This window comes from Oryctolagus cuniculus, chromosome 18, assembly GCF_051225735.1.
Source record: "Oryctolagus cuniculus isolate XC-2025 breed Fujian yellow rabbit chromosome 18, ASM5122573v1, whole genome shotgun sequence".
Taxonomy (NCBI): Eukaryota; Metazoa; Chordata; class Mammalia; order Lagomorpha; family Leporidae; genus Oryctolagus; species Oryctolagus cuniculus.
The window spans coordinates 12,075,961-12,097,494 of record NC_142884.1 but is presented as its reverse complement, the minus strand read 5'-3'; the positions used below and the strand labels follow the sequence as shown (position 1 = coordinate 12,097,494).

The 21,534-nt window shown below is 58.0% G+C and overlaps 1 protein-coding gene across 4 annotated transcripts; it reads right to left on the bottom strand.

The window, feature by feature from the left end:
• Positions 1-877: 877 nt before the first annotated feature.
• On the bottom strand, positions 878-7,959 carry LOC149120771 (insulin growth factor-like family member 4). Of its 4 annotated transcripts, none has more exons than XM_089320533.1 (6): positions 7,719-7,959; positions 7,332-7,397; positions 6,993-7,043; positions 6,592-6,896; positions 6,341-6,473; positions 1,417-1,651 (listed from the first exon to the last, which is right to left on the bottom strand). In XM_089320533.1, exons 1-5 carry the CDS (start codon positions 7,735-7,737, stop codon positions 6,390-6,392), a joined length of 525 nt encoding a protein of 174 aa, XP_089176659.1. In that variant the 5' UTR covers positions 7,738-7,959; the 3' UTR covers positions 1,417-1,651; positions 6,341-6,389. The 4 variants fall into 4 exon arrangements, with proteins under 4 accessions (XP_089176662.1, XP_089176659.1, XP_089176660.1 ...); XM_089320534.1 differs by having other exon boundaries at positions 1,421-1,651; positions 6,634-6,896; positions 7,719-7,957; XM_089320536.1 differs by lacking the exon at positions 7,332-7,397 and having other exon boundaries at positions 878-1,651; positions 6,634-6,896; positions 7,719-7,954.
• Positions 7,960-21,534: the final 13,575 nt, after the last annotated feature.

Sequence of the window (21,534 nt, the reverse complement as noted above, 5' to 3'; positions counted from 1 at the left end):
TGCACCCCATGGGAGACCAGGAGAAGCACCTGGCTCCTGCCATCGGATCAGCGCAGTGCACCGGCCGCAGAGTGCCAGCTGTGGTGGCCATTGGAGGGTGAACCAACGGGAAAAAGGAAGACCTTTCTCTCTGTCTCTCTCTCACTGTCCACTCTGCCTGTAAAAAACAAACAAACAAACAAACAAACAAACAAAATACCCACTGGGACACACCCACCGGCGAGTGTCCTGACACACCTGCTTCATCCTGTGGCTGTCAAGAAGGGGTGGGGGAAGGCAGGGAGAGATACGGGCTGGGCGGTGCCTGTGGCCTACAACCCAGCCCAGGGCTCAGACTGGACCTACAGCACCCTGGGGACTGCACGGCCATCTCTGCCCCTGCAGCCTCCCCCCGGGCTCCTGCCTCCGGTCAACCTTCGGGTGCACCTGCTTCATAACAGGAGGTCCGGGATGTTCCACAAACACTGTGAGCAGCACAGAGTGCTGCCTGACTAGGTCTTGCATGAGGAGTGTGGCGTCCTTCTCTCTCCCAGCGACGTGACATCGTGGGGCTGCCTGATGGGGTTTAGGAGGCACACGGTGATGATGGCCCCATCCTGCTGTGACGGCACAGCCCAGCAGGCAGGACCCAGGACATCACCCCCTGCAATCCATGCAGCTGAAGCAGCCCAGAGTTGTCCCATGTGGAGCAAGCTCCTCCCCAGCTGGCATCCTCAGAGCTCCCTCCCCAAATGTCCAGAGTCACGTGACACGCATGCATTCCCGCAGGGAGAGGACCCACAGTGAAGGCCCACCCTCGTCACGCTGACAGGTGCATCAGTGAGCGGCCAACAGGTGGAGCTCTTGGTCCCACCTTCATGCCTTTTTTTTTTTTTTTAAGGTTTATTTATTTACTTGAAAGTCAGATTAAACAGGAGAGGGAGAGGGAGAGGGAGAGGGAGAGGGAGAGGGAGAGGGAGAGAGAGAGAGAGAGAGAGAGAGAGAGAGAGAGAGAGATAGATCTTGCATCCACTGGTTTACTCCCAATTGGCTGGATTGCACCGGTCAGAAGCCAGGAGTCAGGAGCTTCTTCCTGGTCTCCTGCACGTGTGCAGGGGCCCAAGGACTTGGGCCATCTTCTACTGCTTTCCCAGGCCATAGCAGAGAGTCAGATTGAAAGTGGAGCATCCGGGACTCGAACCGGCACCCCTATGGGATGCTGGCACTGCTGTGCCACAGCGCTGGCACCACCTGTTTCAGCTTGGACAGGTGTGGTTAAGGTACCTGAATCCCTCTACCCAAGAAGGTCTCTATCCTGGAGAGGCTGGAGGTGGCCAGTGCTTCCACCCATGTGTACACCTCCTTGTGCCAGGCTTCCTTCTGCTCCAATCCCACACGGTCACCATCTGCAGGGGCCTCCCTCCCTCCCTCCCTCCAGTGCCATCATACGTGAAGGGACAGCGATGAGTTCATGGGAAAAGGGAATTAAGGAAATCTGAACGCATGCATAGTGTTTTCAGAACAGGTGTTTTTCATGAACTTTTTCCATCTCGTCCAACAGGCAAGGCCACCTGTCCCTTCTTTAGGGCCTCTGCTGGGCCCGTAGGGGTGACCCGGTCCTCCAGGCGGGTCCTCCAGCCCACCGCGTCTCAGCCACGCCTTTGCTGCTTACCTGAGACCAGGGAGACAGAAAGTGCGACAATTTACAGGGAGTGGGTTACGCCTCACAGGCAGGAATCCAGGGACCACAGCAGCCTAGGGTTCAGGATAAGCTGGTGCCCAAGCTGGCTAAGCCCCCAGGGGCGGGCTAGCCTAGGAGTGACTTCCCTAGGAGGAAGAGGGTTACAAGGATGGGCTCCTTCTGTGGGTTCCCCTACCTTCTACCCTGAGAGCCCAGGCAAGGAGAGGGCAAAGCTGGGCTGCCCAGGTCCCTCCAAGTCCCCTCCTCCAGGAAGCCCTCCCTGGTGCCCTAAGCCCCTGCCCCGGCCCCGCCCACTCCAGGTCTCCACTGGGAAGAGAAGCAGGCCTGGCACTAAGTGCACTGTGGCCCAGCATCAATGAACACAGAGTCCAACTCCAGGAATGAGCAGGGAGTGGATGGTTGACAGGCCTGGCTCCGCGTGTGCTGACTCAACCCTGCCTGCCCTGACACAGCGGCTGCACCTCCCGGGCTCCCTGGGAAGCTGGGGAACATCTGGGCCCCGGGCATGGCCCCTCCCCTGCTCACCCAACCCGGTGCAGAGCTGCAGGGAGCCAGGCACCAGGAGCTCCAGGGCCCCCGCAGGAGAGGGCGGGGCGGGGCGGGGCTCAGAGCCTTCTCAGTGCTGGGTTCCTGCCCTGAGGCTGCAGTTCCCAGCAAAGTTAGCTATGAGGTCATCAGGAGACACACGCGGCAGAAGCAGGCAGAGGTACATGGGCCCAGCGTGCCCTGGCGGCCTCGGAGCCTCCCGCCCCCTGGGAGCCTGGTCCTGGCGGCCTCCCTCAGCCTCCCGCCCCCTGGGAGCGTGGTCCAGCACCGCGGAGACCCCGCTGTCCTCTGGTGGGGTGCAGGCGGTGCGGGTTTTGCCCAGAAGTCCCAGAGACGAATAAAGTCGGAGACGGACCCTGGCTCTGGCGTCCGCGGGGGCTTCCCGAGCGCAAGGCCTGGTTTTCTGTTTTTCGTTTCCCGTCCCCCGTGTGCGGGATGAGAGCAGGGACTCCCGCAGGGCAGGCTCTGCGCGGGGAATGAGCGCCTGCCCTGGGTCCTTGCAAGGGGCGCTGAGTGCGCGCGTGCGCTCCCAACACTGACCACCAGGGGGAGCCGGGATCGGGCGCGAGGACAGTCGGGCCCTGACCGTGGGCATCGGAGTCCCAGTCCTGTGTGTGAGTGTGCGTGAGTGAAGCCTGCTTCTCTGACTTCCCCTCCTTTTGGACTCAACGCCCTGCCCCCCATCATCCAGCACCTGGTCTGCCAGGTGCGTCCACACCACCACGCAGCCCACCCCCAGTTTTGTTAGCTGAGTCCTGGATCTGGGGCCCACGGGCAACTGTGGTGCAAGGCGTCTCATAATTTTCTCAGAACCAGCTCTTTTTTTTTTTTTTTTTTGGATAGGCAGAGTTAGATAGTGAGAGAGAGAGAGAGACAGAGAGAAAGGTCTTCCTTCTGTTGGTTCACCCCCCAAATGGCCGGTTCGAGACCCGGCTGCTCCACTTCCGATTCAGCTCTCTGCTAATGCATCTGGGAAAACAGCAGAGGATGGACCAACTGCTTGGGCCCCTACACCCACAAGGGAGACCTGGAAGAAGCTCCTGGCTCCTGGCTTTGGATCAGCTCCGCTCTGGCCATTGTGGCCAATTGGGGAGTGAACCAATGGGTGGAAGACTTCTCTCTCTCTCTCTCTCTTTCTGCCTCTCTCTAACTCTACCTTTCAAATAAATCAGTCTTAAAAAGTGAGAGGAGTAAAATAGTCAAGACAGCAAGGAGAAGTTCAAGGTGCAGCTCAGACTCCTGCCTTGTCCCTGAGCTGGCCCCTCGCTGACCGCCCGCTCTCGGCGACCCCTCCTCTCTGATATCGGGGCAAGGACACAGCCCCTCTCTGCTGCCCCCAGACCACTTCCTGTCCTTCGCACTTATCCCAGCAGCCGTTTCGAGAGTTCCCTGTATCATTTCGAATGAACTTCTATTTCTGAGAATGAAAAGGGCATGAAAAGGTAATGTAGGGGCCGGCGTCTGGCGCGGCGGCACTGCCCCTCCGCCTCCCGCATCTTAGTGCCTGGGGTGGAGTCCTGGCTGTGGGCTCACCTCCAGCTTCTGACTGATGTGCGCCCTGGGAGGCAGCAGCGGGGCTCACGGGGCTCACGTAGTTGGGTGCCTGCCACCCACGTGAGAGACCTGGGTGCAGTTTTTGGCTCCTGACTTCAAACTGGCTCAGCCCCAGCCATTTGGGGAGTAAGCCATTGAAAGAGAGATATTCTCTCTCTCTCTCTCAAATAAAAAAAGAGGTAAGTTTGGTTTGGTATAAACGTTTTCTAAAAATCCAGCCATTTTTTTTTTTTGTAATGTGCATTTTCCGGGGACTTCTGGGGGCTCCTTGCGTTTGATGAGCTCTGTTAAACAGGACCCTTGAGAGCGACGTGGGGAGTTTTCAACAACGCCCCGGGCAAGTGACACACAATTATTAATTCAGGTAGCAAAATGTATCTATCTCGGGCTGGCGCTGTGGTGTAGCCGGTAAAGCCACCCCCTGCAGTGCCGGCATCCCAAATAGACGCCGGTTCCAGTCCTGGCTGCTCCACTTCCCATCCAGCTCTCTGCTGTAACTCTGACTTTCCAAAAAATAAATAAAGGTTGTTTTAAAAAAAATCCACATCTAGCAAATGTGGGAAACTCAAAACTATCATAAGGAACAAAATGTAATGATTTGGAGGCTATAAAATCAATGTACAAAGCTCACTGTTGTACTTTCTGCTCTCAGGAACCACAAATACGTGGAAATGGGAGGCTGTGCTAGTGGTCTAGCGTATGAATTACACAGCGATGCCTTTCATGGAAAGAATGCATGGAGAGGCCGGCACTGTGGCTCACTAGGCTAATCCTCCACCTTGTGGCACCGGCACACCGGGTTCTAGTCCCAGTCGGGGTGCCGGATTCTGTCCCAGTTGCTCCTCTTCCAGTCCAGCTCTCTGCTGTGGCCTGGGAGTGCAGTGGAGGATGGCCCAAGTGCTTGGGCCCTGCATCCCATGGGAGACCAGGAGAAGCACCTGGCTCCTGCCATTGGATCAGTGCAGTGCGCCGGCTGCAGCGGCCATTGGAGGGTGAACCAACGACAAAAGGAAGACCTTTCTCTCTGTCTCTCTCTCTCTCACTGTCCACTCTGCCTGTCAAAAAAAAATTTAAAAAAGACTTATTTATTTATTTGAAAGTGAGAGTTACACAGTGAGAGGAGAGGAGAGGAGGGAGGGAGGGAGGGAGGGAGGGAGAGAGAGAGAGGTCTTCCATCCTATGATTCACTCCCCAATTGGCTGCAACGGCCGGAGCTGTGGCGATCTGAAGCCAGGAGCCAGGAGCTTCTTCCAGGTCTCCTATGTGGGTGCAGGGGCCCAAGGCCTTGAGCCATTTTCTACTGCTTTCCCAGGTCTTAGCAGAGAGCTGGATCAGAAGTGGAACAGCCAGGACTTGAACCAGTGCCCATATGGGATGCCAGCACAGCAGGCCAGGGTGTTAACCCACTGTGCCACAGCGCCGGCCCCACAGCCTCTGTTTTAAGCTTGAGTGACCATGCTAAGTAGTTTCTGTGTTCTGCCGAGTGGGATCAGTGTATTGTCACTGTCTTAGTTTTGGACTATAGTTGGTTTCAGACCAGAGTCTCACGGTCGGGGATTCTTTCTCAAGGTGGAGTCTCAGGGGCTCTAAAATGGAGTCCCTCTGGTCAGGGTGTCACTGCAGTGACGTGCAGAAGAAATAACATGGGGGGTGGCGGCCCTGTGCCTCAGCAGGTAAAGCCGTGGCCTACAGTGCTGGCATCCCATATGGGCACCGGTTCGATATCTGGCTGCTCCTCTTCTGATCCAGCTCTCTGCTGTGGCCTGGGAAAGCAGTGGAAGATGGCCCACGTCCTTGGGCCCCTGCACCTGCATAGGAGACCTGGCTCCTGGCTTCAGATCGACACAGCTCCATCCATTGTGGCCATTTGGGGAGTGAACCAGCGGATGGAAGACTTCTGTCTCAATCTCTGCCTCTCCTTCTCTCTCTCTGTAACTCTGACTTTTAAGCAAATAAATAAATCTTCAAAAAAAAAGTAATATTTGGGGGCCGGTGATGTGGTGTAGCAGGTTAAAGCCCAGTCTACAGCACTAGGATCCCACATAGGTGCCAGTTTGAGTCCCGGCTGCTCCACTTCTGATCCAGCTCTCTGCTGTGGCCTGGGAAAGCAGCAGAAGATGGCCCACGTCCTTGGGTCCCTGTGCCCGCATGGGAGACCTGGAAGAAGCTCCTGGCTTCTGGTCAGCCCAGCTCCAACCATTGCAGCCATTTGGGGAGTGAACCAGCAGATGGAAGTCCTCTCTCTCTCTCTGTCTATACCTCTCTCTATAACTCTGTGTTTTGAACAAATAAATCTTTTTTTTAGGTTATTATGTGTAGCTGTCTTAGAATGAGTTGTGTTGCTGTAAAAGAGACAGCTGGGTCAGAAAGTAGAAGACAGAGAGGCAGCACCCAGCAGGGCCCTAACCCTGCGTTAGCCCGTGGAGGAAGCAGAATGTGAGAGGCGGCCTGGCTGGGCAGCAACCCACTCTCCAGGGAAGTGACCCCTCTGCCCTGACCTGACAGCCTCCCCCGCAGCCCACTTCCCAACACTGCTGTCCTGGGAAAGTGACATCTTACCCAGGGACCACGGGGGCTACAGCAGTGCAGCACAAGTGACCCCCACACATCAGAGTCTGGGGCGACCTGCGACTGCTCTCCAGGCCGGTGCAGATGAGGTGGAATCTGGCAGAGGTCCGGTCAGGGGCTTTTCCTGCAGGGAAGTTGGGGGGGCAGAGGGGCAGGGGATGGGGGGAGACAGACAGGAGGCCAGCAGTTACGTGGCTACCCAGAGATGGCAAGGGAGAGTCTGCCCGCTGAGTGGGACTCACCCTCCTCCCCTCTCCAGCAGGGCCTGGATCCCAGACCCTCACCTGGGCGCAGATCCTGGAGATGGGGGACGTCCTGCAGTCGGACTTCACGCCGGGCAGCTTAAGCCTCACCACTCTGTCAGTGTGCGAGCCCACGGACTCCAGGCAGCAGCGCTGGAAGCAGGGCCAGTAGGGGCAGTGGGGGCCACAGAGGCGGGTCCGGTTCAGGGGCAGGATGGTGTCATCGTCACAGCACTGCTCCAGGGGGTTGTAGGCCTGGTCCCCGCACCTGGGCGCCGGCTGGCACAGCCACAGATCGTCAGGCCCTGCAAAGCCAGAGCTGGGTGGGCTCCGGGGTTGTGTCCGGGACCAGCCCCAGCTCCGTGATGCTGCCTCCTCCCGCCTCATGCACCTGCTCTCACCTGGGACTCCTTCCGAGAGCGAGCCCAGGAGGGCAGAGAGGAAGACGGCAGCTGTGAAGCAGAGGGGATGAGGACGGCGCTGGGACACCTGGTCCAGGCCCCAGCGACGGCACGGAGCTCCCTGCTCACGGATGCCGCTCAGAGTGGGTCAGGGTCCTGGGGTGTGGGCGGGCAGGGGGGACACGCAGGGAGGCTCCGGGAGGAGTTAAGGTTCTGAGGCTGCAGGTGCGAGGGAGGTGGCAAAGCATCAGAGAGGACCGGGGTGATACGAGGAGGGAGACAAGAACTGCTTAGGGGAGAGAGAGTCAGGCTGGCGCCGTGCAGGGGTTAAGCTGCCACCTGAGACAGCGGCATCACCCACGGGTCCTGGTTCAAGCCCCGGCTGCTCCACGTCTGATGCAGCTCCTGCTATGCAGTGGGAAAGCAGCAGAAGACGGTCTGAGAGCGTGGGCCCTGCACCCTCGGGGGAGACCCGGTGGAGCTCAGGGCCCTGCCATTGCAGCCACCTGGGCAGGGAGCCAGAAGAGGGAAGTGCTCAATACCTCTCTCTCTCTCTCTCTCTCTCTCTCTCTTTCTCCCTGCCTCCCTCCCTCCCTCTCTCCCCAAGTCACTCTGACTTTCAAATAAATAAGTACCTCTCTACAAGTGAAAAGAGGGTCAGGTTTCCAGCCCAGCAGGGGCAGGGGCTCTGAGGCTCCCCCCACCCCGGGGCTGGGGTTTCCTCACCGAGCACTCCGGGCACCATGCTTCTGAGCCAGCTGCAGGGCAGTGGGTGGCGGAGCAGCTGCACCTCTGGGTCGGGACCTGGCTCGGTGGTTTTTATACAAACTTGGACCTGTGAATCATGTGGCAACACAGGCAGCAGGGCCTGGGAGGGTGGGGACGGCACAGACAGCAGTCATTGAGTAACAGCTCCTGAATCTGGCCCAGGAGGCAGCCGCCTTCTCACGCCCTCCACCCTGGGAACCTTTTCTGGGCACAGCTGAGGGGGCGCCCAGCTGGGAGAGACGCCTGGGCCTTCCCTCCCTTGAGGGAACCCGCCCTCCCCAAACACTGGCTGTTTCCAGGCTCCCCACATGCCTTATCCCAGAGGTTTCAAGGCCCCCCCCCCATTATCTCCACTGCTGCAGGGCTCCTGCTTCTGCAGAGTCAGGTGTGGGAGACCACGAAGGTGCAGCAGGATCGGGGGCTCCTCCGGGGCTGCAGACTCTCCACCAGGGAGTCGCCAGGGACAAGTCATGGGGGACCCTGGGGTCCACGGTGCCTTTTTCTTGTTGCTCTAAGGGTCTTTGACCAATTGCTCCCTCCATGTTTGTCATTGCTGTCTGCCCGTCAGCATCACTCCGTCCGTGTGAGTGCAACGCCTGTGGGGTTCTCAGAGGCCGCCCCTCTGTGTTCCGGGGTTCCCCAGGGAGGCTGACACAGCACTGGGGCAGAGGCCTTAGGGGGCATCGCCGGCGGCAGGGACTCTCCTGTCCCGGGGTCAGAGGAGGAGACTCCACCTGCAGGGTCTGATGGCTGCGTACAGAGCCGCCTGCTCCCTCCTCTGCGGGTGTCAAGTCGGTGCCTCTGCTTCCCCTGCACCCTAACAGGAGTCCCCTGGTCGTCGGACGTCCCCCACTGACAGAGCAGCTGCCGGGAAATCAGGCCTGCGAGAGCCACGGTCCCAGATGCATTCACAGATGACTCCTCGGAGCCCCACTACATATGCATGAGCCAGTTGGGCTGGGCAGGTGCAGGGAGCCCCCTGTGAGTGCTGAGGGCGCGTTCCTCGGTTCACTTTGCAGCCTGCAGGGCCCAGTGTGCGTTTGCTGGCATCGCCCTCCACACCTGCTTGCGTCCATCGCTCGCATCAGCATATGGATTTCATTCCTTTTTTTCCCTAAAAAGGGAATGTCGCATTGTTAATAAAATACAGAGAGCATCGGGAGATCAAAATAAACACACAAACTCCCTTTCTCAGTGCAGGCTCGGTCAAGGTCAAGACGCTGATTCCAGAACTCCAGGGCATTTCTGAGAACTGAGGGTCCTGGGGCTGAGCTGCGGTGGTGGTGCCGTCTTGATTAGCTGAAGAGAAAGGAGCTCCATTAAATAGTTAAAGCATTACAATAATTTGTTCTACCTGAAAGGTGCAGGTGGAGGTGCGGGTGGAGCTAGTGAAACAGAGTGACCTCCCACCCAGGGGGCGCTGCCCAAACGCCGGCAACAGCTGGGGTGAATCCGGCCAAAGCCGGTGCTGGGACTCCCGCACAGGACAGACCCAGCTATGTGGCCTCATCTCCGCCCAGGCTGTGAATTCCTGGGCTCAAGGGTGGACTCCCCCTCAGGCTCTCAGATATGGGACCTGGGTGCCCAGACAGCTCCGCAACCACGCCCACGGCAATAACAAAGAACCAAGAAAATAACAAAGAACCAAGAGGGGCGGAGTCAGGGCCACCAGGGGCTGCGTGGTCACTTCCCGTGCAGCGCACGCACGGAGCCGCCCTGGGTGCTGGGGGCGCCGTCGGGTGGAGAGGACGCTCGGGGAAGCTTCCCGGGTGCTCTTCCTGCTGCGGCTGAGGCGAGATCTCTCATCACCGCCCCAATAAGCAGGAGCCATCAGGCTCGGCGCCCAGAGAGCCCAGGAGCCAACACCTGAGCGTCCCCAGACTCCGCGGCCGCGACTCGCAGCCGCCCAGCCCTTGATTTAATTTGTTGATTTTATTAACAAGCAGTCCTTGAGCATTTTCTGAGTACAGGGCAATACTCAACCCTGACACAGCGCCAGCTGATTAAACTGAAGCGAGTTTCCGCCGTCCTGCTGGGTTAAACTCCCGTGGGAACTCAGGTCCTCTGTGCAGCTCCTGGGGGCGGAGCCAGCGCTGGTTCCCACAGAGAAGGCAGTGGCTGCTCTGTCAGTGCGCGTGGTCAGCTCTGCTGTTTTCTGCGCCGTCCGTCATGTGTCCTTGGCCGTAGGACTTGGTCAAGATTAATTGTGCTCAGTGCGCAGGTTTGGTCTGGCCCTGTGGACCTCAGCTTCAGTGCTGGCCCAGGCCGCTTGAATGGACTCCTTTGTAAACTACTGAGGCCCCAGGCGCATTGTCCCCTCCAGGAGTCCCGGGAAGCAGCAGCGAGTTCGTGGTTCTCCCCGGTAAGCTTCCCGCGCACGGGTGTCCGGGTTTCACATGGTGGGAGCGCCTCCTCCCCAGTGCCGCCAGCCACGTCCTGTTCAAGCCATCAGAACAAGGGAGTCTGAGTTTATTTTGCAGCAAAACTTTCTCACGGCGCTGCGTTGTGGCACAGAGGGCAAAGCTGCCTCCTGGGCCCTGGCGTCCCACACGGGTGCCGGGAACGTCCTGAGGCTCCACTCCCATCCCGCTCCCTGCTAATGCGCCTGGGAAAAGCCGCAGAGGAGGGTCCGAGTCCCTGGGCTCCTGCACCCACCTGGGAGACAGGGAAGAAGCTCCTGGCTCTAGCTTTGGCCTCGCCCAGTTACGGCCATGGTGGCCATCTGGGGAGTGAACCAGCAGATGGAAGATCTCTCTCCCTGTCTCTGTCTCTTTGTAAGTCTGACTTTCAAAATAAGGAATACTGAAATGAATTTTTTTAAATCAGTGTATAGTTTTATGGTGTTTTTTCTTTTTTATAAATATTTATTTATTTGAAAGGCAGAGTTACAGAGTCAGAGAGAAAGAGAGAGAAAGAGAGAGAGAGAGAGGTCTTCCATCTGCTGATCCACTCCCCAATGGACACAACAGCTGGAGATGAACCAATCCAAAGCCAGGAGCCTGGAGCTTCCTCCAGATCTCCCACACAGGTGCAGGGGCCCAAGCACCTGGGCCATCTTCTGCTGCTTTCCCAGGCACATTAGCAGGGAGCTGGATGGGAAGTGGAGCAGCCAGGACTTGAACTGGCACCCATATGGGATTTGTGCACAGCAGGCGGCAGCTTTACCCTCTATGCCACAGCACTGGCCCCAAGTTTTCTTTTTAAAAGTGATTTATTTGTTTTCATTTATTTGAAAGTAGATTGATAGATCTCTCACGGTAGGCACATGCAGACATACACGTATGCACACACACACACATGCACACACCCAGTGATATCATTGCAGGAAACAGGAACAGACAAGAAGAGCAGTAACACCTGCTGTGGGAAGAGACGTGGGAAACTGGGAAGCTCATTCCTCCTGGCGGGACCAGGCGTGAGTACATCCACCTGGGAACTCCTGGGCGCGTCCTTTAGAGCCACACGTTTTGTGATCTAGAAATTCCACTCTAGACGTGTGTGGCCGAGAGAAAGGCAGAGGTGTGTTGAAGAACAGCCACGGGCAGGGTTTCTATTGACGAATAAAATTTAGTAGATTCATTTATGAAAGTAAAAAGCTGGAAACAACCCAGGGGCAGTGAGGTGAGGCGTGTCGGCCGGGGCCAGCCGTGAGTGACGGAGCTGGCCGGCCGAGCCGGCACCGCAGCTGGGGCTGCAGGAGCTGCCCCGGCACCGACTCCTGGTGCAGCACACGCAGCCCGGGGATGCGCACGCGGCAAGGGGCTCGTGGGTTTTTGAAGAGCGGACCACGCAGGAGGAAGGGGAGCTCTCCACGCAGACTGCTGCTGCGCCGCCTCTGACGGCCAGTCCGTCTTTCCAAATCAGAGCCCGGTGCGTTGCCCTGTGGCCTCACTCATGGACCCATAAGAGTGCTGATTTCGCAGTTGTTTTAAGCCTTATCTGCTTGTTTGAAAGGCAGAGGTACAGAGAGAGAGGGAGAAAGAGAGAAGATATCTTCCATTCGCTGGCTTGCTCTATTCCAGGGCTGGGTCAAACCAAAGCCAGGAGCCTGGAACTCCATCCGGGTCTCCCACATGGCTGGCAGGGCCCACGCACTTGGGCCGTCCTCCGCTGCCTTCCCAGGTGCGTTAGCAGGTGGACTGGAAATGGAGCAGCTGGGACTTGAACCGGCTCTCGTACGGGATGCTGGTGCTGCAGGCTGCAGCTCAACCAGCTGTGCCACACGCTGGCCCCTGGTTCTACACTGGTTGCATCTTTCACTTGTTAAGGGAGGTGGTGACCTCAACGTTGCTTGCATGCCGGCCAGAGGCTGCAAACCCCAGGATGTGTACTTCAGATGTGTTCGATGCTTTGAGAGCCGAGGTTCACGGATGGCCCAGCATCCGGCCCATTCTGGGAAAAGTCCCGGGTGGACTTGAAAGGGACCCAGGGGAAGCGAGACAGCGGCTCAGGCCACCCCTGCCCCCAGGGACCCTGACCGTACAGCTCTCACGCACCCAGTCTCCATCCGGGAGCCACGGGAGCCGGGGAGCCCACAGTGCTCATGTCAGTGTGATGATAAGAAAGAGAGAGAGGACAGAGTGGTCTGCGTTGCTCCCACTGCTCCATGGTGCCAGGAGCGCGGTGCTCGCAGAGGGCTCCGGCCATGCGCCGGTGCCATGCCCCCTCGCCAGTTCTCATCACAGGCCCAGGGGCCCTGATGGCCACAGGATTCCATGTCTCAGGACTCAGTTCTTGACTGGGCCTGGGTTTCTGTCGTCAACTTCCTCTTCCTTTTAAAACCGTGCCCACCTCACACTGCAGCTTCAGACCCTAGCTTTTTAGTTACACATTCTCTTTCTGTCTCTCTCTATCTCTCTCTATCTCTATCTCTTTCTCTATCTCTTTTAATAAAGTTTAAGCACATAAGAAATGTGTTTGATTTTTTTTTAAAGATTTATTTATTTGAAAGGCAGAGTTACAGATGGATGGAGAGGCAGAGAGAGAGAGAGGTCTTCCATCTGCTGGTCCACTCCCCAGATGGCTGCAATGGTGGAGTTGGAGCCTGGGGCCAGGAGCTTCTTCCACGTCTCCCATGCACGTGCAGAGGCCCAAGACTTGGGCCATCCTCTACTGCTTTCCCAGGCCACAGCTGAGAGCTGGATCAGAAGTGGAACAGCTGGGACTCGAACCGGCACCCGCTGGAGGAGGCTTAACCTACCTGCCACAGCACCACCCTGGTCACACATTCTCCTCTCAGTCTTTTACTCGTCACCTAAGTAGACTCGAGGTGACCCTGACTTAGCCTCATGGAAGTCCTTCTGCTACTCCACCCAGGACTCCTAGAGACACGGGTGCTGTCTGTTTACTCTCCCTTGTTCTGTGTTACCGTGGCTGTTCCTTCAAATCCTCACTGACTTTATATCCAAGGAGGCGTTCTTAGCGGTCTATGCAGTCATTACATTATTTGCTTACTTCCCTTTGTCTTCTTTATTTGTCTTGTTTGTGTGTATCTGGCTGTGGTACTGCGTCTTCTGGCTTTGTATGCAGTGGAAACTTCTCTCCAGTCTCTTTTCCTGAAAATTCCTTTCCCCCTGGAAAGTACACTGCTGCGTATGGGATTAAGGAACTCAAGGCTGGGACCTGCGTTGTGGCGCAGCAGGTTAAGCAGCCACCTGAGACAATGGCGTTGCATATGGGCACTGGTTGTGTCCCGGCTGTCCCATTTCATTTTTTTTTCTTTTAAAGATTTATTTATTGGCAAGTTAGAGTTACACAGAGAGAGGCGAGGCAGAGAGAGAGAGAGAGAGAGAGAGAGAGAGAGAGAGAGAGAGAGAGAGAGAGACAGGTCTTCCATCTGATGGTTCACTCTCCAATTGGCTGCAAAGGCCGGAGCTGCACCGATCTGAAGCTGGGAACCAGGAGCTTCTTCCAGGTCTCCCATGTGGGTACAGGGGACCAAGAACTTTGGCCATCTTCTACTGCTTTCCCAGGCATGGTAGCAGGGAGCTGGATTGGAAGAGGCACAGCCAGGACATGAACCGGCGCCCACCTGGGATCCCAGCACCACAGGTAGTGGCTTTCCTGGCTACGCCACAGCACTGGCCTCTCTTTGCTTCCTTCTAAGGATACATTTGCATTGTCTTATGACTTCTATATTTTTATAAACTCAAGAAAGTTCAAAATCTTCCTTTATTTCTCACAAAGTGTTTCTGGAGACAGTCTAGTGTTTGCAAGTTCTGCAGTAGGGTTGGTGCCCACAGCCTGCAGGCAGAACCGAACGCTGGCTGGAAAAAGGCAGTGCGACTCAGAACTGAGCCCAAACTCAGGCCCTGGGAGGGGCTGATTCTTATTAAAAACTCGTGGGTGGTTGGATGAGTAAGTCGCAGATAATTCTAAGATGTGCATTGTTATTTGTTTCACAGGAAGACCTACTTCTTTATTTAAAAATAGATTTTTCTATACTTTTTAAAAAAATTTGTTTGAAAGGTAGATATATGGAGAGAGAAGGAGAGAGAGAGAGAGAGAGAGAGAGAGAGTCTTTTATCCACTGGGATGGTTGCTGTGGATTCGTTTCTGGGAGGAGGAGCATGGTGGGGGGATAGAGATGCGGAATCACCACACAGATCCTGGGAGTCGGGTGAAAGCAGGCCTGAGGCAAGCAGCCTGCAGACTCGTTTATTTCAGTTGGTACAGCAGCTTATATAGCCAAGGCAGCCAATCTGGTCAAGGGGCAGTCTATGCCCTAACCAATCACACCCTGTTGCCAGGCAGTTTCCAAGGCCATCCAATCACAGCCTGTTGCCAGGCATTTTCTGTTGCAGTGGCCCTCTTGGCATGGCCTTCTCATTCCACCACACTGGTTCACTACCGAAATGTCCACAGAGGCTGGACTGGGCTGATCCAAAACAGTAGCCAGGAGCTTCTTCCGGGTCTCCCACTGGGTGCAGGGGTCCAAGCACTTGGGCCATCTTCTACTGCTTTCACAGGCACATTAGCAGGGAGCTGGATCAGAAGTAGAGCAGCCAGGACTTGAACCAACACTCCTCTAGGATGCCAGCACTGCAGGTGGAGGCTTATCCTTCTACGCCACAGTGCAGGTCCCAGAAACACTTGCTCCCAAAGTTCCTCATTTGTATGACGTTTGAATAAAGAAAGTATTGGAAGGGCTTTCTTTTTTTTAAATCTTTTTTTTAAAGATTTATTTATTTATTCGGAAGTCAGAGTTACAGACAGGAGAGGCAGAGAGAGAGGTCTTCCATCTGCTGGTTCACTGCCCAAATGGCTGCAACGGCCAGAGCTGCACTGATCAGAAGCCAGAAGCCAGGAGCTTCTTCTGGGTCTCCCACGTGGATGCAGGGCCCAAGGACTGGGGCATCTTCTACTGCTTTCCCAGGACATAGCAGACAGCTGGATCGGGAGTGGAGCAGCCGGGACTCAAACTGGCGCCCATATGGGATGCGGGCACTGCAGGCCAGTGCATTAACCAGTGCGCGACAGTGACGGCTCTTTGCAGGGCTTTCAAATCCACTTGGGAACCACAGCCTCCGATGATGATGGTGTTGGAATTCAAGCTGCCCCACCTGGATGTAATCTCACACCCGGCTCAGCCAGGATCAAGTCAAATATTCCACAGGTCATGTCTTCACCCTGGTTCAGCTGGAGCAGGCGTCAGTCCAATGACCTTATCTCATCCCTGGTACAGAATTCATGCAGACCACGCCCTCTGCGCACACAGCCCCGCCCATGAGAGGGACCCAGGGACGCTGCCCCAGCCCCAGCTCACGCGGCCTGGAAGCTGCAGCCTGGAGCCCCCGGAGGCCCCTGCGGTGTCCAGGCCAACAGCAGCCTTGCTGTCCACACCAGGAGCAGCTGGGAACCCTCTGCCCCTCGGGGACCTCAGGACAAAACACACAACGGTGCGCACCAACCCCTCCCTGGACGCGCGGCTGTGGGAGGTGGCGTCCTGCTGATCTCCAGCCTGGCTGTGTGCCCACGGCTGCCCGCGTGCTCACCTGCGCCCCACAGCGGGGCACAAACAACGCGGGAGCAAGACGGGGACGCAGGGAGCCACAGTTGGGCTTCTCTGCCCGCAGAGAGCGGAGGGGAGCCCCAGGGTGCTGGGGCAGGGGGGAGGGCGAGGGCGAGGGCGAGGGCGAGGGCGAGGGCGAGGGCGAGGGCGCCGGTGAGGGCGAGGGCGAGGGCGAGGGCGAGGGCGAGGGCGAGGGCGAGGGCAAGGGCGAGGGCAAGGGCGAGGGCGCGGGCGAGCTGACCCGGCGAGAAAGCACGAAACGTGGGCGTCCTCGGTGGTGGAATGTGCAGGAACATGGCGTGCAGGGTGCTGCCGTGGGCACTGCGCCTGCGCACAACTTGGGCGTCCCCCAGCACGTGTGTTCTGGGCTCCCGTGAGCACATGGCGAAGCCGGCCTGGCTGTGCTTTGTGAGCTTGGGGAGCGTGGGCTGTGTCCGTGCCCGGGAGCCAGGGCCCCAGGAGACAGAGCTGAGTGAAGGCCGTCACAGGGTCCTGCCCGCCTCTCACAGGGACGGTGACAGCACCTGTCACCTGGACGCCGCCCCCCCCCCCCCAAGGACAGCAGCTCTGTCCTCAGCCACGCGCTCTGTGCCGCTGCCTGCACTGCACCTCAGGGAGTCCCTCCGTGTCTGCAGAGCGGTGGAGCGGGGATATTTCAGTTTACAACCAAGTGTGCACCTGCGCCCAGCCTCAGGGCTTAGGACCAAAGCTCTGCACAGGGATTTACTCACTGGGGTGCCCTGGTCCTAGGAACACCTGCAGATATCCCTGCTTTCTGGAGAGACTGTGTGTGTGTGCGTGTGTGTGTGCATGTGTGTGTGTAATGTGTGTGTGCATGTGTGTGCGTGCGCGTGTGTGTGTGTGTGTGTACTTACTTATGAAGTGACCATGGCAAACGTTTGATTACCAGTGGGGACCTGCCTTGTGCCACTGTGGCTCAGACCCCTGCTGGCAACACCAGCACCGCACAGGGGGCGCCCGTGCAGTCCTGGCTGCTCTGCTTCTGATCCAGCTTCCAGGTGCTGCCCCGGAAAGGCTCTGGGCCATGGCCAACGAGCCTGGGCCCCTGCACCCCGTGAGGGACCCGGATGGAGTTCCTGGCTCCCGGGACATTTGAGGAGTGAACCAGCAGATGGAGGATCTGCTTCTCTGTCTCTCGCTCTCTCTCTTCCTCCCTATTTCTGTAAAACTGCATTTCAAACATGCAAATAAATCTATAAGAAAAGACAGAAACTGCACACTAATTGCATATTCAACACGGGCTTCTATAAATATAACGAGAGCTTTAGGGATATTAGGAAAGAGACTGCTGGCAGCATCACCCATTTTTATGTTCTCGCTTCTGCCCACAGCTGTCTGGTAAACAGGGCTCAGGGAACCTGTGAGTCATCGGAACTCCGGCCCTAGCGCACCCCTGAGCCCTGGCCCAGGTCCCTGCTGCTCCCTGCGTGTTGGGCTACAGGGAAGGGGCCCACTCACAGCTCTCGGTCTCTGCAGGGCGCAGTCGGGTGAGGAGCAGTGAGAACGGAGCTCCCCTCCCCCGACCCTCACACGCAGCCATGGGGCTGGCAGCCCTGGTGGAACAGGAACACGGGGTGCTGCACGCCTTGGGACGCCCGTGGAAATGAGATGAATGAAGATGCCGGCTGTCAGCGCCCACTCCTGTGTCCAGCGCTCAGCGCCCTGCGGGGCCGAGGTCAGGGCATGGCCTCCACCCACGGGGCACTTGGTCACCGCGGGTCGCCCCACAGTGTAGCTCTGACCAGGGCTCCCGCCTGAGCCCCTCAGGAGGTGCCCCCTCCTCTGCAGTGCACTGGAGGTCAGCGGTGTGTCCTGGCCAGGAGCCCCCACGTGTGGCCCAGGTCCCCGTGAGCTCCCGCGTTTTCTCCAGTGCTGCAGGTGCCTCCTAATGCATCAGGAAGTGCAGGCGAGGGTGAGGGCGAGGTCTGGGGGCCCAGGCTTGGGTCACCCTACCCCGGACCCTCACACAGCTGATGCCCGAGGCGGCAGAGATGGATCGGGGTTGGGGCTGGGGCTGTTTGGCTCAGCGCTGGCCGTGGGTCAGGTCCTCCCAGAGGCGGGCACTGGTTTCAGATCCAGCCCGGCCCCTCCCACACTTAGCCCAACTTGCATTGTTTCTCATGGTCCTTGCCTTCCACACCCCTCCCCCACTCCTGTAATCACCCACTGTCGATCACGTCCACCCTCTTCCTCTTTTGTTTATTATATTTATTTATTTATATGATGGGCAGTTACCATGAGAAAGAGATAGAGAGGCCTTCCATCTGCTGATTCATTCCTCAAAAGCCCCCATGCACACGCACACACACCCCCAAACACGCACACACACACGCGTGCACACAGACACACACACACGCACACACATCACTGATCTCTGCCCCGCTCCAGCCCTGCGCTCATCACTGGCTCAGTCCAACCTGCTCATCCTGGCTGAGATGCTGCTCCCGCATCCCACCCCAGAGCTCCTGGCTCCAAGTCCTGACGCTGCTCCCGACGGCCCCTCCCTGCTAACGGAACCCTGGGAGGATGCAGGCCCCTCCCACCCATAGATGGAGTTCTGGGTTCCTGGCCTTGGCCTGACCCAGCCCTGGATGTGAGAGGCATTTGATGAGTGACCCAGGGGTGGACGATTCTCTCCCTCTCCTTCTCCCTCTCCCCATCTCCCTCTCCTTCGCCCTCTCCCTCTCTCCCTCTCTGTTTCTACCTCTCTCCCTCTCCCTCTCTCCCTATTCCTCTCTCTCCCTCCCTCTCTCTCTCTCTCTGTCTACCTCTCTCCCTCTCTCCCTCTCCCTCTCCCTCTATCTCTATGTCTACCTCTTTCCCTGTCTCCCTCTCCCTCCCTCTCTCCCTCTCTCCCTCTCCCAGATTCTCTCTCTCTCTCTCCCTCTCCCTCTCTCCCTCTCCCTGTTTCTACCTCTAAGTAAATACAGAAGAATCTGCAGGCTCGTCCTCAGAGCAGTCCCTCCCCTGCGCTCATCCCTGGTCCCAGCGTCAGCTCCGCTCTCCGGGGAGCACTTGCAGAAGGGATGCCTCAGGAGCCCGCGTGCGGCCCGGCGGTGGGGACACGGTCACAGCACCCGCAGACTAAGCTGCCACAGCTGCGTTGGAGTCCAGCCCTGGCTCCTGACTCCAGCTTCCAGCTAACGTAGACCCCAGAAGGCAGCGGCGATGGCTTTAGTAGTTGGGTCCCTGCCGCCCATGCGGGAGACCCGGCTGGAGGGCTGGGCTCCCGGCTGTGGCCTGGCCCTGGTGGTCGCAGCATTTGGGGAGTTGGTACGAATGGGAGCTCTCTCTGTCGGGGCGTCGCCACTTAATAATGAAAGATATTTGAGGAATGACTCGGCCCCTACCCCTTCACGGCTCCTGTCCCAGGTACAGTCCTGTCTGTCTTGTCTACAGCCACGCACTCTGCATCCAGACCAGGGCCTCGGGGCTCGGGCGGCAGCACCAGTGGTCAGGACGGGGGGCGGCAGAGGGGACCCGAACTTAATTTGATGACCATGGCCAGGAAGGACCTAATACACAGCGATCGACCCAACGGAAGGGAGCCAGATCGGGGCAGACGGCTTCACCCCACCGCCGGGGAGTCAGGGAATAAGAGGTCGAGTGGGGAGACATTCAGCGCTGGGGACGGGGTACCTCAGTGTCCTTTCTTCCCGTTTGCAACAAAACGTTCATCTCAAGGACTCAGAAAAGCATGTGACAAGGGACAGCGTGGAAACTCGCCCTCCACAGTAACGCCAAGCCCAGCCCACTGCGCCCTGAGCTGCAGGAGCCCGGCCGTTTATGAAATCGCCAGTCCCCCCGTAGGCCCCGTGACGGCAGCTGCGTGCTCCGTCAGCCATCACAGGAGGCGCCCCCTGAGCAAAGGGGACTTCCTGAACCCAGAGAACTCCCTGCAGCGCCGAGACACGGGAGGACTGGGCGGGAAAGGGTGAGGGCAGAGGGCCCACAGATGGGCCTGTGAGTGCTGCGGGAGACGCCGCCGGCAGAGGTCAGAGACCCCAGAGATGAAGGAGAGCCCTGATTTGGGGCCTCACCCTCTCCCCTGGTGCCCCGGTGCTGCTCACGGAAGCTGCGCCTTGGCTAAGGGGACCCCAACCCCAGGTCCCGCCTCTGCCCAGCTCACATCACTGCCCCCTCCCCGTTCAGCCCAGCTCCCCTGCACCTGACGGCCCTGTAGCATCCTCTGCCCCTCAGCAGAGGATGGGGCCCTGCACCCTTCTGGGAGGCCAGGATGGAGCTCCTGGCTCCTGGCTTCAGCCTGGCCCAGCCCTGGGCATGATAGCTATCTGCAGGTGATTAGTGATGAAAGATCTCTCTATATATCTTACTCTCCCCACTTGAAATAAACTAATGAAGAAATCTTTAAGGATAATAACAATATTCAAGAAGAGAACGGAGGGCTTCCAAACTTGGTCAGGGCGTGCTGCACCTCTGGGTGTCCCCTGCCGCCTTCTAAGATACTCACCCACCTCTTCCTCCCACGGAGAATTCTTGTCAATACCCTCGGGCAGACACTGTTGCTGGGAACCCAGGCTGAGGCAATCCGGTGCTTTTCCACGGGCAGAGGAACAGGGATCTCAGGCACCGGTGGCCCCTCCTCAGCGTCAGGACCTCCCAGGCCTGGCGCCTCCGCTTTGAGCCCTGGGACTGTGTCTCTCATCTGTCCAGCTACTCCCTGCTAGGGCTGGGATGAGGGGCTTGGGGCCAGAAGGGCGCGGCTGTCCTGTGTTCAGGATTCTCCTGTAGGGGCGCTGCTGAGTCCAGGCTCAGGATCCAATGTGGGCAGCACGCGGGGAGCTGTCCAGCCAGCACTGCACAGAGTCGCGGGAACCCTCACATCACCTCTGTCCCCAGACAGCAGGGATCGCAGGGCTTCGGTCCAGGGCCCACCCGAGGCGGGCACTGCCCACGCTGGGGGCAGAATCTCTGCCCTTCCCCCGATCGATGTCTCTCCACCCGGCTTCCTGCCCTGAGCTCCCTGCTCCGTCTCCCCCACCCCCGACTCCTCCGTCCGGCACTGGTTTTTCCTCTTCTCAGCCTTCAGGGCCGCTCCCATATTACAGATAATGCAGGCAATAACTTAACTGGAAAACGTTCTGTCTTCTGAGCCCTAGAGTCACACAGCGAGTGAGGGTCATCTTCCCCTCACTTCCGCTCCGTCCGCCTCCTGCCCCCGCAGGTAACTGTGGGTACCACATAGTGTTTGCATTTTTCCAAAAACTCGATATAGTTACACACGTAGAAGGTAGCCGGGCAGGGCCAGCGCTGGCTGCAGTGGATCAGTCCCATCCCCCCCTGTGCTGGCTGCAGTGGATCAGTCCTGTCCCCCCTGCACTGGCTGCAGTGGATCAGTCGCGTCCACCCCTGCGCTGGCTGCAGTGGATCAGTCGCATCCCCCCCTGCGCTGGCTGCAGTGGATCAGTCCTGTCCCCCCTGCACTGGCTGCAGTGGATCAGTCCTGTCTGCAATTCTGGCTTTCATAGCAGATGCTCCACTTCTGATCCAGCTTCCTGCCGATTTGCCCGGGAAAGCAGCGGATGACGGTCCCAGTGCGTGGACTCTGCCTCCCGTGGGCCAGTGCGTGGACTCTCCCTCCCGTGGGAGACCAGGATGGAGTTTCTTGGTTTCTGGATTCACCTTGGCTCATCTCCAGCTGTTGGGGCCTTCTGGGGAGAGAACCAGTGGATGGAAGACACCTCTCTCTCTCCCACTACCTTTCAAATAAAAAAATAAATC